The sequence below is a fragment of the Acinonyx jubatus genome, chromosome C1 (assembly GCF_027475565.1).
Source record: "Acinonyx jubatus isolate Ajub_Pintada_27869175 chromosome C1, VMU_Ajub_asm_v1.0, whole genome shotgun sequence".
NCBI classification, from domain to species: domain Eukaryota; kingdom Metazoa; phylum Chordata; class Mammalia; order Carnivora; family Felidae; genus Acinonyx; species Acinonyx jubatus.
Genome location: NC_069381.1, coordinates 170,326,667 through 170,343,628, shown reverse-complemented (window position 1 = coordinate 170,343,628; position 16,962 = coordinate 170,326,667). Strand labels below are relative to the sequence as shown.

Here is a 16,962-nt window from a genome sequence, read left to right as displayed (position 1 = left end):
CAAAAAGGTCAGTTTGGTGAGAATTCCCATTGCAAAAAAGTGATTATTAGAAAATAATAATTACAACAAAGTGGGATAAGCTGAGCTCACCATATGAACCTTGAAAATACTAAAAGGTATATGTACCAAAGTAGAATAAAAGATTATCATACATATTTAAATTTACATTAATAAAAAATATTACATAGCAGTATATATCAATATAACCAAATTATGTATATCTTATACTACATCTAGTTTGTCAACCATAAGCTACTGAGGGGCGCCTGGGTGGCTCAGTTGATTAAGTGTCCAACTCTTGATTTTGGCTCAGGTCATAATCCCAGGGTTGTGTGATCAAGCCCTGTGCTGGGCTGTGCACTGAGTGTGGAGCCTGCTGAAGATTTTCTCTCTCTCTCTCTCTCTAAAGATTCTCTCTCTCTCTTTCTCTCCCTCTGCCCTTCCCCTGCTTTCTCTCTCTCTCTTAAAAATAAATAAATAAAAATAAAAACCAATAAGCTTTGAAATTACTTGTAATTTTAGACAAGCATTAATCCACATGGAGAGTTGTCAATGTTCTTTTATTAAATGAAAAAGCAATCTACAAAACACCCTGTAAGGTGTAATAACATGAATTTATTTATTGTAATAAATTTTCATAGAAATATCACACAATGTGTGCATGTACCATACAATAGGTGGTGCTAGGATTACAAATAATTTCTTTCTCTTTACACTGGTTTACATTCCAAATCATAAAATATTATGTATCATTTAAAATAAAAAATAGTTACTCTAAAAAAATTAGCTGGTAGGGAAATATTGAGAACTTTTTCCAAGAAATTCTGAGAGTAAGAAAAATCAGTTTATCATTTTTTTCCTAGAACAATTACTAGTTTACATCGTGAGATAAAGTCAAAAGCAGTTGTATCAAATAATAAGGCAGCACTTTTTTGATTATAGTCAGAATATAATATAGTCAAAATATATCCGTAGCTTTCAGTTTTGTATAATGCATATCATTTGGGGTAACTGGTCCATTGTTATCTCGCAAAGTGTACTTTCAAATACCAAAACTAGCAAAAGCTTCTCCTCAAACAGTCCCAGTTAGAGGTTTTAAAGCTCACCCCACCTTCCTGTCACTCTCTTCTCTGCTGCGACGCCGTTGTTCCTCTATCCTAGCTTCTCTTTTAACATCTTCTCCAATCCTCATCAGAAGTAGCATCTCTTTTGTCTTCCATTCCTAGGGAGCACGGAGTTACATACTCAGTACATGCTCACAATAAACCTTTGTATTTTGCCCACCACCGCCAAGCAAATTAGAACACGTCAGGGGCCCGACAGACATCAGGTCAAGCATAATGAAAGTCATACATTGGGTTTAGGATGGGCTTTCCTTACTGCAGTCCTATTAACAATGCAAGATGGTTATTTTTTACTAAAGCTGAATTAAAAATCTCCCCCCCACCCCCGCCAACAATGAAGACTTTAGGGGAGTTAAATAGTGTCTAGTAACTTTCACAATCATCTCTTTAAGAGCAGGTATTGGTTCATATACATAGTTTGCGCTATCAGCCTCATTATTTTATGTAACAACTTGTATATTATAGCTGTGAAGAAAGATTAATGGGGATATATGATTCAGACCTGAAATGACTTCAGGAACTATGATGGACAACTAGTTACAAATGAAACAGTTATATACAGTTTTTCTCTCAATATTTTAAATTTGTTATCTCACCTCTTCAATTTTTCTACGAAGACTAAGTTTTCTTCTTGTGTGTTCTCGCTGTCGTCTTTCTTCTCTATCCATTCGGAGCAGGTGTTGCTCTTCTGCTGTACGCTCAAGTTCTAATTCCCTACTTATCATATCCAAATATCTAAGTAAAAGTGCAAATACAAGTAAAGGTGTATTGGCTGTTTCCCTTATGATGGCTTCATCTGCTTTGATATTCCCAAACCACCCTCTGGCTTGGTTTTTGTTTCTTAAACTACAAGAATTTTATTGACTTTCTATCAGCTCTGTTCATAGACCTTCAATCCAGCATGATCTCATGGTTCCTGAGATCGAGCCCCACTTGGGCTCTACGCTGACAGCAGAGCGACGGAGTCTCTCCCTCTCTCTCCCCCTCTCTCTTTGCCCCTACTCTGCTCACGCTCTCTCAAAATAAGTAAACAAACATTAAAAAAAAGGAAGCATGTGCTAAAGATACTTTCCCTCATCTCCTACAATAGGAAAGATTTTGGATCTGATTTGTTCTTCAGTTATCAGAACTTGGATTACCTTTTGGATTCCCAGAAACCCTGTCTTCTCTGGTAGAAATTCCTCTTCATACCTTTGCCACCATAATTTCCCAATTCCTGTACCTCTTGGTCGCCTTTCCTCTCCATAGTGGGGACAGTAGTGGAGTTAAATAGTGTCTTGTTATCTAAAAATTTCCTACTTTCAATTCTTTCTAGTATCTTCTTCCATATTTGGGTCTACAATATATACATAAAATATGCATTAACTTCAATCTTACCTGTTCCTTATTAATTGTTCCTGGTCCTTAATAGATTGGGTGTCTTCCTGTAACAACCAATTTTGGAACCGTGCAACATCAGAACGTCTAGGTATTTGATTGTTTTCCTGTAGTTTATTTACTTGCTTTGCAAGCATTTCCTATTGAAAAAAGTATGTAATATATACACACATAGACATATATGTACATAAATGTGAATATAGATATACATATATATGTATATAAAATCTTTTTGCATTCTCCAGAAATAAAACTGTCCTACGATATGCCTTTTTATTTAGTGCTTAGTACTTTGTGAATAGCTACTTCTGTTTAATTTCATTTGAACCTATTATAGACATGGACAACTGACCCAAAATAAAGATGTCTTCCTCTGAAAATAAATGATAAATATTTCATCATATTTTTCTACCTATTCTGAAAAAGTTAAGTGAAAATAAGAAAGAAGGGGAAGAGAAGCTCTAGGCATAGGAGAGAAATTGGGGAAAATATAGAACATTTAATAGTATAGGGAAGTTATTATCATTCTTTTACAACTCTTAACCTTTGAACATAAATTTGTGAAAGTACACATACACATACGTTTCTCATTTTTATCCAACTCACTCGAGCCTAAAACCTGAGTTCACTCATGCACATGTGCATGTGCGCACACACTCTCACACAAACTTTGAGTCAAAAATTGAAAGGAAGTCACTATCTATACCCACTTATTCTACATCAAGGCATTCCACTTCACCTTTAATAACATTTTTTATTGAATGAACACAGCTGCATGTGTGTGGGTACACATACACAATGTATGTGTTTTTTGAGTCACCTGTAGGACATTATAACTATCATATACTTCCTCTCCTGTTATTCCCACTGTTTTGGGGGTTACGGATGAAGAATCTTGCTAGCCCAATAGACTCTTCCTATTGGTCCTCGCTCAGGTAGAAGTGACATGTCTGAGTTGCTAAATTATTGCTAAATTATGTAAGCTACCACAGGCATATTAATAGATGACTTGGTCCCTTTTTTTTTTAGCTCAATATAGCAACTGTGTTGGTAACAAAATATTATTTATTCCTCTTCTAAATTTTATTTGGAAAAAGTAGTTTGTCAAAATTAAAGGTAAAAATATTAAAAGAAAATATTTTGCATACAAAGAAAGCTTTCTTCCAAGCCCTAGGTAAAGAAACGATATTAAGTATTTAACTTACTTGATCTCTCATATAGTTTCTTTCAAAGTCTAATTTTAAACTGGTAAGATATTGCCTGTATTTATTCAATTCCCTCAAGGTACATACAATCTAAAAGACAAAACAAAATAATAACAACAAAAATATATGAATACAAATATTTAAAAATCATTAACAATTACTTTCTAGAGGAAAAAACAGTAATGGAATACCATTTGATAATATTTTGGTATTAAGAGTAATAAAATGCTAACAATTTTGCAAGCAGGATCTCTCTACAATTTTTAACCCAGAGGAAATATCTTTTCCAAACCATTACTTTATTAACATGCATTATGCCATGATAGAGGATTTAGTACCCACAACTGGAGTTATTAAAAGACCAATGTAATAAAAATGTTCAGCCCCAGTAAGAATATAGTCCATCAATATTCCATCAGACTGATTTTGCTAGGTTCCTATTTTGTCTCAAGTTTTTAAAAAGTGTATGGGACATAATCCTTGACAAGCATATAGTGATATTAGAGGCAGAGAAAGAGGACTATGATACAATTGGGAAAATTACCTTTACTTCCCCAAATTATTTGGTAATCATCTTTTGATGTTATAAAGAAAAAACGTGAGGGAAGAAGTAGTTTAATTTAGAAAAAAGCGATTGTCTGATTTCCTTTGACCCAAATACTGAGTAATTTATGAAATTTCCCATTAAGTATTTCTTCTGACCAAATTAAAGGTGATACAGATCTCCTCCCCCCCACCGTAAGGTACAGAAGCAAGCCTTATCAACTCTTAGAAATTTGCAATGATTAAAAAGAATTAATCTTCAACCCACTTTATTATTGCTGGTGATATAGCCACCCTTCTTTAATCTTCTCAGGATATCTTTGCGCTTATAGTATGCTCTTAAATGTGGATCATGGAGACTTTCATAATGGTTTTCCAAAAGTCGACAGTAAGGATCAGTCAGGTTAAAACCGTAAGAAGGTCGAAAAAGCTGCAAACACAGATTTAAAAATATTATAAAGGTAAAACTAATGAAATTCACTTTTAAATGTTAACCTATCAAAATGACTACACTGTTCTTCGAAAATAAAGCATGCATGAAGAATCTGGTGTGGAGTAAAATCAGGAACAGAAAAGACTTGGATTAGGTAACATAAATTTATTATCTCTCCCTCTTTTCTCCACATGATCCTATTCTAAAAACCTACTCTCATTCAATTAATTCCTTCTCTGATCTCCATCAGTCCTTGGCCCTGAGCCAGAGAAGAAAGAAGGGAAAGGAAAGAAAGGGAATAGGATAAAATTTGTTTTAATGTATAAAGAAAGCTAAAATTTTCTTTTCCTCCTCCCTCTTCCAGGTCAATGTACTCACTTCATTTAAAGTATAAAGGGATAATATTATGATTATATATCAATAAACGGAAAATGAAGAAAATAGAAGTCTTTTATGAAGATTCATGGAAACAGCTTTTTTGTTTTTAATTTTTATTTTTTATTATGAAATTTATTGTCAAATTGGTTTCCATACAACACCCAGTGCTCATCCCAACAGGTGCCCTCCTCAATACCCATCCACCCACCCTTCCCCCCACCCCCCCCATAAACCCTCAGTTTGTCCTCAGTTTTTAGGAGTCTCTTATGTTTTGGCTCCCTCCCTCTCTAACCATTTTTTTTTCTTCCCCTCCCCAATGGTCTTCTGTTCAGTTTCTCAGGATCCACATAGGAGTGAAAACATATGGAATCTGTCCTTCTCTGTATGACTTATTTCACTTAGCATAATGCTCTCCAGAAACAGCTTTAACAAAAATAGTAGAAGTAAAAATCAGATTTTAAAGATAATGGATTAAAGAGTTATTTTGTATTGGGGGGTCTTATCTAAGGCAAGAAACCCAACGATACCTGAATGCTACAGTTAGGAAAAAAATCAAGGTCTTACAAATTTCAACATATTGAAAAACCAATTATAAAAGATATTGATAATGTGGTACCTGGGTGGCTCAGTCGTTAAGTGTCCGACTTAGGCTCAGGTCATGATCTCATGGTCTGTGAGTTCAAGCCCCGCATTGGGCTCTGTGCTAACAGTGCACAGCCTGCTTCAGATTCTCTATCTCCCTCCTCTCTCTCTGCCCCCCCGCCCCCCCCACCAATGACTCATACTTGCTACCTTTCTCTCTTTCTTTCTCAAAAATAAATAAATAAACGTCAAAAAATAGATCTTGATAAGACTGAAGTTTCTTCATATGTGTAAAGACCAAATACCACCTTATACAATAATCATTAGCATATAAAAGAAGGAAAATATCAGCTAACAGTCATGTTTCTCTGTTACTTTACAGAAAACAGATGAATTATCTACTTTCATTTATAAATTACATTACCAAAGTGAGGTGGATTGTTTTGTGTGTGAGTTCTTAGTCCATTTTTCAATGGCAGGGGGGGATAATGGGTTATGGGGGAATTTCTCAAAAGGAAAAAGTGGAGGATATAAGTGGGTGTGGAAGTGGTCCTAATATTGCCTTTGCATTCTTTCTTTCTGCTTTCCTTTAAGTTTTCTTGCCCAGAAAAATGGAAGTTCTAGTCTAAAGTACAGTCAAAGCAGCAGCTGTCTCAAGTGAAAGGCAACTGGAATGTGCGTAAGATGTGGGACCCTGAGAGCGCCTGTGCTGCTTGAGGGCCTTCAGTTCAACTGATAAGACCCCACACACTGTGCACCAACCCAGATCTGCCTGCAGGTACCAATTTGTGACCTCTGTGTTCAGTCTGGCAGTAGCCACCTCAGTCAGATTCCAAACACTACGGAGCCTGGCTGGGTGGGACCCTATAAAGAACTCCCTTAAGGTAGGCGGGAGGATGTTTCATATGTGGGCAAAGGGGCAGGCTGCAGGAACCTGATAGGATGCTAGCTTTCCTTTTCCATTTAAAAGCCTCCTTGATAAGTTTTTGGCCTCTTGTTTGACACCAGGCTTCAATTTCTTCCAAGGCCCTAAATTATAAAGCACAATTCCCCAGGTACCAATGCTTCTCTGAGGAGGCAAAGAAAAGAATCCCATTGGACAATGTTTTGAATTCAGTGAGACCAGATATAAAGACCATATCTTTCCTGTAAGGGGAACAATCAACAATCATGAGTCAAGGAGTGGACCGATTATATTTTTCTAAGATACTGACATCTTTTTTTAAAGATGTTAACATCTAAGAGATGTTGAACGTTAACGGTGATGACAGTATATTTCTCAAGACCAAATTTGGGCTACTGACCTGTAAACAAAGAACACCTTTTAGACATATCCATTCATTGGAGACAGTGTAACCATTCTGTTGTCAATTAAAGTGATTACTTTCCCTTAAACACACACACACACACACACACACACACACACACACACACACATACAAACTAAAAGTATAAACATAAAGCACCACTTTATGGAGGAGATTGTACTGAAAGAAAAAGAAGGATCTCACAAAGTCATTCTCCAGGGAAACAGTCTGGTGTCTGATTATGATTAAATGAAGATAGTTTGGGGGAAATAAATATAATAAAGAATAGAGTGGACACATTTTAAAAAAGTAATTGACAAGTGAATACTATTTGATAGAAATGGTAATTCAGCAAACAATATATTTGAATAAGCAAACAATAGACAGGGCTAAGTTTACACTTAGCCTTCAGAAGGGATATTAGAGGTTTCAAGCATGTTTTAGGAAAGCTAGTTTGTTTGGATGTGACTAAGTCTAACAGTGTGAGGTGGCATAGTTAGTTCTAATAGAACAAATTTGTTTTTAAAAAGAAAAATTAGATATTTTCCAGAAAAAAAACATACTTTTTTTAAAGTTCATTTATTTTGAGAGAGGGAGAGAGAAAGCATGAGCAAGGAGGGCCAGAGAGAGAGGGAGAGAGAGAATCCCAAGCAGGGTCCACATTGTCAGCACAGAACCTAATGTGGGGGTCAAATCCATGAACCTGTGAGATCATGACCTGAGCCAAAGCTGGACGTTTAACAATTGAACCAGCCAGATACCCCAAAACAAAACTTACTTTAAGAAATAATGTTTATTAGGATCAGTAAGGTTAAAGGTGTTTATTAGGCAAGTATCAAATACCAAGGGACCTTATTCATTTTTTAAAAATTATTTTGAAAGTGAGAGAGAGAGAAAGAGTGAGAGAGAGAGAGAGAGAGAGAGAGAATCATGAAGTGGGAGGGGAAGAAAGAGAAGGAGAGAGAGAATCCCAAACAAGCTCTTGCTGTCAGCATAGAGCCAGATGCAGGGCTTGAACTCACCAGTTGTGAGATCATGACCTGAGCTGAAACCAAGAGTTGGACACTTAACCAACTGAGCCACCCAGGTTCCCCCCCCTTTTTTTTGGGGGGGGAGGCTTATTTCTGATGACATCATAGATAGAAGAAGGGCACGGGGTCACTCAGAATTCTTTCTCCTAATTTTTTTTTTCAATATTGATCAAAGAACCACTGAAAAACAACGCACTGAACTTTCTTCAGCATTAGTTACTGGGTCAAAGGCTGGGGAGGTTTGAGGGTAGAGGTATGGAGGACTAAAAATATGAAAGAGTTTGAGAGAAGCATACTATACCCCAGTATGATTTAAATTATAAACATAAAATTATACTGTTGAGTGAAACTATATAAACCAAGAGCAATGCAAATTTTAAGGAAATATAAGCTAATTGGGGGCTATCATACTTCAGAAAGAATCTTGAAAGATGGTTCAAATTCATAGATTGGGCAGAAGAAGAAAGAATATGCCAGGTTTGGCGGACAAGGCACAGAACAAAGGAACAAAGGCACAGAAATACTAATGCAGTATGTGTGAGTAGGTATAAAAGACCCCAACTGGAAAAAGCTGAGGCTTTGGATTGGAGGAAAAAACTGGATGGGGCAAATCATGCAGTCATTAGTTAAATACTGAACATGTTAACTCATTTCAACTTCATTTCTTTCTCACTTAGTATATGAAATAGAACGCAACTCAAAATAAAATAGAAAAGTGTTCTGTAATTAGAGTTTTGTCCAAGCTATTATTGGTTAAAATCATAACACAATCAAATATCCAGCTATCCCTGATAACCTTCCCCCTCTCAACCAAATATGTTTGCAATAAAGCCTCACTAAATAAGTAGATGTAAAGTGATAGTATAAAGACATGTTAATATGGTTCCATAAATTATAAATTAAGACAGAGCTAAGAATCTTTCTAGCCCACGATTCTGTTCAAACTATACAGATGAAGTTGCCTGATAGGCATCCTAAGCAATATCTTAGGTTAGATATGGGGTTGGTTATCTTTTTCGTCTGTATATCAGTGCAGATTCCCTTAATGGACTTTGTATGATGTAGTTCCTGTATCTAACAGCAAGTAGAAAAGGGCAAAGAAAACCAATGTAAGACAATTAAAAATTACTTTACCTTTTCACCTAACTTCGTAGTATAGTATAAAGTATTGCTTCCTGGGATCATAGGCAACTTGACCCCAAGAGGCAGATCCAGTAGTTGACCCGCTCCGACCCCTGGAAAGTGGGTTTTGTGCACGCCCTGTCAGATGCAATTGGGAGAGTTTGGTCTTTCCTTTTAGGTATTAGGCCAGTGTACTCCTACTCCAACCAAATGAACTCCTACGGTCAAGGTCGAAGGGTCCCGCCCTACCAGACAGCCCTGTAGACCTCCTGCTCCCTGGGACACCGCCCGCTCTTCGCCCCCAGCGCCACAGCCAGGTGTGGCCACCGCAACCCGAGCCACCACCACCGGCTGCGCCGCACGAGGGCGCCAGAAGCGAGCGGTTAGGAATCGCGAGACCGGTCGGTGGCTATCCCTGCCCCCGCCCCACAGGGCCGGAAGCCCGGGCGAAGGACCACGACGCCGGGCTGGCTGCTACTCACGTCTCCGCATTGCTGGCTCTCCGAGGCCAGGCCACTGGTGGCCGTCTTGGTGGCAGCGACGTCGGCAGCCTTAGAACAGGCGCTGAGGTACAGCTCCATCGCCAGCCCCGGGCCCTTCTACCCTCAGCCGCCCTCTCCTGTGTCCTGCCTTCGCACCCCTTTCCCCGTCGTCGTCCCTCCGTCGCCACTGGATCCAGAATGGTCAGTACCCCGCGTCCGCGAGGCCCCACCCTCGTGGCGTTCGAGGCTCCCAACTTGGAAGCGCCGGAAGGGTGGAACCCTCCCTGAGGTGCTTGCAGCGTGAGCGTCCCAGGCTCCGGGAAGTCGGTTCCAGGGGCCTGGTCTGAGAGTCACAGTCAGTGTACCATTTCTCTCTCAAACCAGTACCCCTCAGTCATACCAAACAAAAATCCAAACTTTGAAAGCTGTCTAATTTCTCCTGGCCTCCAAGAAGCTATGGTTTGGCCCGGGTTGGGGGAGGGGGGGAGTTAGTGGGGGTGGGGGAGGGGAAGTGGAGTAACAGGGCAAAACACAAAATCCAGGAGTGATTGTCCAGCCCACTGTAGGGACAGAGGCCTGGTTTTCTATATGTGCCTCCTTACAGACACTGTGATCGCACTCCATCCCCAGGTTCCCACTCCAGGTTCACATAAGATCCTTTGACTTCCTTTGAGGCTCACTGCCTTTCTCCTGTCCTCCCTCTAGTCTCCTCCTTTCTTTCTAGCTCTCTTCCCTCACTCTCCTACTCCCTCCTTCTTTCTGACTCTCTTGCTTTCTCCATGATCCCTCTTTCTCCTCCTGTCAACCATCCAGCCAGAATTTATAAAATACCTGACTCCTTGGGCCCGCCATTGAGTGGAGCACTGGGGATATGGCAGTGAGTGAAATTTGGCCCCTTCCTTCAAGGAGCTAACTAGACTAGAAGTACTTTGAAGGCCCAGACTGTATCTGATTTGTCAGCAATGTGGATTTAGACCTTTAATATTCTTTAACCCACTGTTGTTCTTTCTTATTTCTGGGCTATTTAGTAATAATACCTACTATTTACTAACGTACTAACTCTAGGTACTGTGCTAAACGCTCACCACATTTAATCTTTCTAACAGCCTTCCCAATAGTTGGCTCTTTTTTCCGCAAAGGTTAAAGAAGAATTATAATTACTATTTAATAATGGCCCCAGAGGCAGTTTCTTAATCAATACACTAGTTTTACATCTGTTCTATTTGTTTTATGGGCACTAATATGCAAAGTACTCCTAAACTTGAACTCTGATTTTAAGATACAGTCCACTGCCCCTCTCCACATAGATGTCTCGCAATCATCTCAAATTCCACGTACTCAAATCTCAACCCCTCCCTTTACCAAAACAGGACAAAGCCAATGCCCTATTTTTCCTGCATTTCCCATCTCAGTGACAATATCAGTATCTACCCAAGCCAGAAACTGAGAAATAGTACTAGATACTTAACTTTCCCCATATTCCCCACATTCAGTTGTTCTCGTAGTCCTAATGATTTTATCACTGAAATTAATTGGACCTGTCCTATCCACCTGTACACTACTCCCTCAGTTAAGCCACTCATCATTCTTTTGTCTGTGTGATCGCCACAGCCTTATCTCTCTGCCACCTTTACCCCAGCAATCCATCTTTTATCAAAGTGCTATCTGATGCCATCTCTCTCCCCTGTAGTAAATCTCCAATTGCCCTAAGACTTAACAAAGCATATAACAGCCTCTGTGACTTGGCCCTGTGGTAGTTTTCTCTTGCTGCTGTAACAAATTACCACAATCTTTGTGGCTTAAAACAATACAAAGGTATTATCTTACAATAATTGAGGTCAGCAGCGTGAAATGAATCTCATTCTGCTGAAAACAAGGTGTTGGCAAGGCTGCATTCTTCTGGAGGCTGTTGGACACAATCTACGACCTACCTCTTTATGGTTTCTAGAAGCTTTCCCTTTCTCCCACTTCAAATACAGCACGTAGCATCTTCAATTGTCTCTCTGATTCAGACCTCTGCCTCCCTCTCTATAATTAAAAATCTGTTAATTATATTAGGCTCATCTAGATGACCTACAATAATTTCTTTATTTTAAGGTCAGCTGATTAGCAGCCCTATTTCCATTAGCAATCTTAATTCCTCATTGCCATGAAACACGTATTCACAGGTCTTGGAATTCACAGTCACAGGACTGCTTAAGTGTCATCATCCCTACGAAGTTTTTCTGACATTCTAAGCTTTGGCCAAATTTGCTTCCTCTGTGCTTTCCTCCATTTTAGCACTTTTCATATTACATCAAAAATATCTCTTTACCTGTCAGTCTCCCTTTAAGGGAATGGGAACTCCTTGAAAGCAGCTATTGGTTTATTCACACACTTATTTATACACAACACTTAGTATAGTTCCTAGCAAGCATTTAGTGAGCCCCCAGTATATTTTTGTTGTCTTGACTTAGGCATACATGAATGAGAACCCATCAAAGCGTTTTTTTTTTTTTTAATGTTTATTTATTTTTGAGACAGGGAGAGACAGAGCATGAACGGGGGAGGAGCAGAGAGAGAGGGAGACACAGAATCCGAAGCAGGCTCCAGGCTCTGAGCTGTCAGCACAGAGCCTGATGCGGGGCTCGAACTCACGGACCATGAGATCGTGACTTGAGCCGAAGTCGGATGCTTAACCGACTGAGCCACCCACGCACCCCGCCCCCCCACCAAAGCGTTTTAAGCAAATTCTCAATTTAGAAGATTATTCTGGCGACAATATGGGGGATGGATTTCTGGGGTTAGAAGGCCTGAGAGATTTCACTATGTGTAGTTACATAGGCAAGAAACACTGAAGTCCTGAAAAAAGGAATCTACAAGAATAAAGGGGAAATAATGGATTTGAGGCAACATTGTAATAACTTTGGTTTCTTCCTCATCTCACCTACTTTAAAAACAATAGAGTTGGAGGCATGATTGTTATGGTGAAGCTGACAAGAGTAGATAATCTTGAATTTTAGAGAAGAACCGTTAAATCAGAAAAGTAAATTAATTCCCCCAAAAAACCCATCCAACAGGTTAAGTTCTTTTTATATGGAAAGCAGTTAGAAAGTAAGAATAGAGAAGAGAAAGCCCATGATAATTATGTTTGAAGAAGAATTTGTTGTATTCTTAGAGATGACAGAGGAGCATGTGTTTGAAGTGTCATGAACTTCGGGGTCTTTTGTGTTGGCCCACACAGAGCTGAATAATCTAGGTGGCTTCACTCACATGTCCAGGGCCTCAGCTAGGATGGCTGGAGTGGTTGGGAATTTTGGACCACTCTGTAGAGATGTTCTTTTCATATTCCAGGTGGTTAGATCAAGCTTTTTACATGGAAGTCTTGGGGTTTCAGCATCAAGAAGGGGTAAACATTAGTGTGCTTTTCAAATCTTCACTAGTATAATACTTTCTAAGGATACTAATCCTTGGATCAGAGCCCACATTAATGCAGTATGACCTCATCCTAACCAGACTGCATCAGCAAATTCTCTATTTCTAAATAATTTCATAGTCTGAGGTTCTGAGTGGACTAAATTTTAGGGTGTTGCCATTCAACCAAGTACAGAAAGTTTCTCCTGCTAATGGAGAAAATATGATATATTGACATGTCAAAAAAGGCTTTATTGGGATAATTGATTTGACAGAGGACTCAAAATAAGAATTTGTCTAGAAATTACAAAATTATAGATATCAGAATCATCCTGATGTATATAAGTTTCTAAATGATTCCAAAACCTATAGAGATAGAATGGTATTATCTAACCTCCCATAACTGATTTGGTAAATGTAGGCAAAAAGAATAAATGAGTATCACCCTCATATACTTTCTAAAGTGGTCTGTTTTTGGTAGGTAAAAGCTTACTTAACTTTTGATTAGTTACTGCTTCTGATTAAACATGCCTCCTATTGCCAACAGAACTGACTCAAATATTGAAGTAAACCATCCTCTGAATATATATAATCTATCAAATGTTAACTGCTTTTCTATATTTCTGTAAAATAACTTATTTGCTGGTGCTTTAGATTTTTTTTTTCAAATAATTATCATCTTTACAAAAGAGAAAATGGAAATTATATTAAAAAATGTGGTAAGAGAAATTTTGTCCCTATCACTAGTATAATACTACCTCTACAGCAGAACAAATTAGCACCTGATTTTTTATTGCCTAGCCCTTATCTCTCATTACTTGATGACTCTCTGTGGGTCTTAGGCCCTTAATAAGATTCTAGGTGCTTTTGATGAGAGTTACATTGCTTGGATCCCCTGGGTCAGCAGTGCCCAGCACTGTGCTAGGCATTCAGGCTGCTCATTTCTTGATTATGTTTTAGTAATTGCTAAATAGTGCGTACACACACACACACACACACACACACACACACCAGAGTCTGGTAAGGACTACACAGTATCTTTTCATATTATAAAGTGTATCTCTTTGCCAGTATCCTACCCATTTAAATACTTTACACTTGAATTATTATTTTTTAATATTATGTTTATCTTGATGATGAAAAGCTGATATTAAATACATATTCCTGATTTGTTAAGTGGTGCAGACCATGCAGAAAGAAGGGTACCAAATTAAATATCAATTGGGAAAATTGTTCTTATATTCTCAATATATATATTTTAGATGATAACACAAATGAATCATAGTGAAATATTAAATAAAAAGTAATGTTCAAACATTATGTCCAGTTTAAGCTTTCAATTGAGAATAACATAAAATTTAAGGTAGCCAGTCACAGGTAGGGAAAATTCCATGATAGTAAAACGCAACAGGAATACGTAGTACAGTATTAATAGTGTAGACTTGGGATTTAAATCCTATTTATTTCAACTCTTGGCTTTAGTTTCCTCAGCTCCAAAATTTGTATAGTGCTAACTCTTATTTTATAGGGCCATTATATGAGTTAAATTGATAAAAACAGCAAAATGCATGGTCTATAGAGATGCTCAATAGGTGATAATTTTATTATAAGCATCACTTTGAGTAGCATTAATAGGGACATGATTAATTAATTAATTAAAAGTTTCCCCCAGTTTCATTGAGAGATAATTGACATAGTACTGTATAAGCTTAAGACATACTGCATGATGGTTTGATTCACATTTATTATGAAGTGATTACCACAGTAGGCTCAGCTAGCATCCATCTTCTCATGTAAATACAATAAAAAGGAAACAAAGAATGAAAGAATAAAGGGGAAAAATTTTTCTCCTTGTGATGAGAACTCTTAGGATTTATTCTCTTAATAATTTTTCTATATCATTTTAGCTATGTGTTATATGGCAATGTTAGCTATAGTCATCATGCTGTATGTTACATCCGTACTATTTATTTATCTTAAAACTGGAAATATACCTTGATACCTTCCTATAATTCCCCCTCCCCTTACCCCCACCTCTGGTCACCATAAGGCTGATCTCTTTCTACGAGTTTGGGGGGGTGGTATTGTTTTTCATTTCTTTGTTTTTTTTGTTTGTTTGTTTTAGATTCCACCTCATGCAGTATTTGTCTTTCTCTGTCTGACTTATTTCACTAAGCATAATGCCTTCAAGGTCCATTTATGTTGTCACAAATGGTAGGGTTTCCTTTTTTCTGGCTAAATAATGTTCCATTGTGTGTGTGTGAAATAGCCATTCATCCATTGGCCCATTGATGGATATTTAGGTTGTTTCCACATCTTGGCTATTGTAAATAATACTGCAGTACATATGAGGGTGGAACCATGATTTTGAGTTAGTGTTTTTTGTTACCTTTGCATGTATTTTCAGAAGAATTGCTGGATCATATGGTAGTTCTATTTTTGGTTATTTGAGGATCTCCTATACTATTTTTCCATAGTGGCTATGCTAATTTACAATTCCACTGTCAGTGCACAGAGTTCCCTTTTCTCCATATCCACAGTAGTATTTGTTATTCCTGGTCTTTTTGTTAATGGCCATTTTAGCAGGTGTGATTTAATATCTCACTGTGGTTTTAATTTGTATTTCCCTAATGACTAGTGATATTGAGCATCTTTTCATGTACATTTTGGCCTTTTATATATCTTCTTTGGAGAAATGTCTATTCAGGTTCTTTTCCCATTTTTGAATTGGAATTTTTTTCTTTTTTTCTTTTTCTTTTTGGTTATTGAGTTGTAGGAGTTCTTTGTTTTGGATATTAACCCCTTAACAGGTATATTGTTTGCAAATTTTTTTCCCATTTTCTAAGTTGTTAATAGTTACTTATACTATGTAGAAGCTTTTTAGTTTGTTGTAGTCCTGTTTTATTTTTTATTTTGTTGCTTATTCTTCAGGTGTCATATCCAAAAAATCATTACTATGATCCATGTCAAGGAACTTGGTTCCTATGTCTTCTTCCTAGGAGTTTCATGGTTTCAGGTCTTGCATTTACATCTTTAATCCATTTGAGTTAATTTTTGTGATTGGGTTGAGTTTTATTCATTTACATGTGAGTATCCAATTATTCCAGCACCATTTATTGAAGAGACTTGTCTTTTCTCCATTGAGTATTCTTGTCTTCCCTGTCAAATATTAGTTAACCTTATATACTTGGGTTTATTTCTGGGCTATCAGTTCTGTTCTGTTGGTCTATTTATCTGTTTTATACCAGTACCATACTATTATGATGACTTTAGTTTTATAGTATAGCTTGAAACTAGGAAGTGTGATACCTCCTGCTTCATTCTTCTTTCTTAGGATTTCTTTGGATATTTGGAGTCTTTTGTGGTTTCTTATAAATTTTAAAAGTGTTTTTTCCCCTGATTCTTTAAAAAAAATGCCATTTGAATCTTGATAAGGCTTGCATTGAACCTACAGATGGCTTTTAGTAGTATTGACATTTTAATAACTAATTCTTCCAATCAACGAACATGGGATACCTTTTTACTTATTTATGTCTTCTATTATTTTATCAATGTCTTATAGTTTTCAGTGTAGAGATCTTTTATTCTTTAGTTGAATTTACTCCAAGTTATTTTACTGTTTTTGATGCTACCATAAATGGGATTATTTCTTTCTTTTTCAGAAAATTAATTGTTGGTATATAGAAATGCTACTAATTTTTGTGTATTAATTTTGTATACTGCAACTTTATTGAACTCATTGATTAGACATAACTGTTTTTTGGTCTTTGGGATTTTCTATGTATAAAATTATGTCATCTGCAAATAGAGACATTTTTGCTCCTTTCTTTATTCTGATACCTTTTCTTGCCTGATTGCTTTAGCTAGGACTTCCAGTACCATGTAGAATAGGAGTGGTGAAAGGGGGCACTCTTGTCTTTTTCCTGATCTTAGAAGAAAAGCCTTCATCCTTTCACCATTCAGCATAATGTTAGCTGTGGTCTTG

The 16,962-nt window shown here is 37.5% G+C and overlaps 1 protein-coding gene across 1 annotated transcript in view; it reads right to left on the bottom strand.

Annotated features, from left to right (window-relative positions):
• FSIP2 (fibrous sheath interacting protein 2) overlaps positions 1 to 10,022 on the bottom strand; it is a 97,682-nt gene extending 87,660 nt beyond the window's left edge. The window contains exons 1-7 of the mRNA XM_027055125.2: positions 9,585 to 10,022; positions 9,115 to 9,240; positions 4,518 to 4,679; positions 3,707 to 3,796; positions 2,502 to 2,641; positions 1,721 to 1,859; positions 1,112 to 1,222 (exon numbers count right to left, since the gene is read on the bottom strand). Coding sequence (XP_026910926.2) covers positions 1,112 to 1,222; positions 1,721 to 1,859; positions 2,502 to 2,641; positions 3,707 to 3,796; positions 4,518 to 4,679; positions 9,115 to 9,240; positions 9,585 to 9,683 — 867 coding nt within the window. The 5' untranslated portion in view covers positions 9,684 to 10,022. The remainder of the gene's footprint in view (positions 1 to 1,111; positions 1,223 to 1,720; positions 1,860 to 2,501; positions 2,642 to 3,706; positions 3,797 to 4,517; positions 4,680 to 9,114; positions 9,241 to 9,584) is intronic.
• Between the last annotated feature and the right edge of the window lie 6,940 nt (positions 10,023 to 16,962).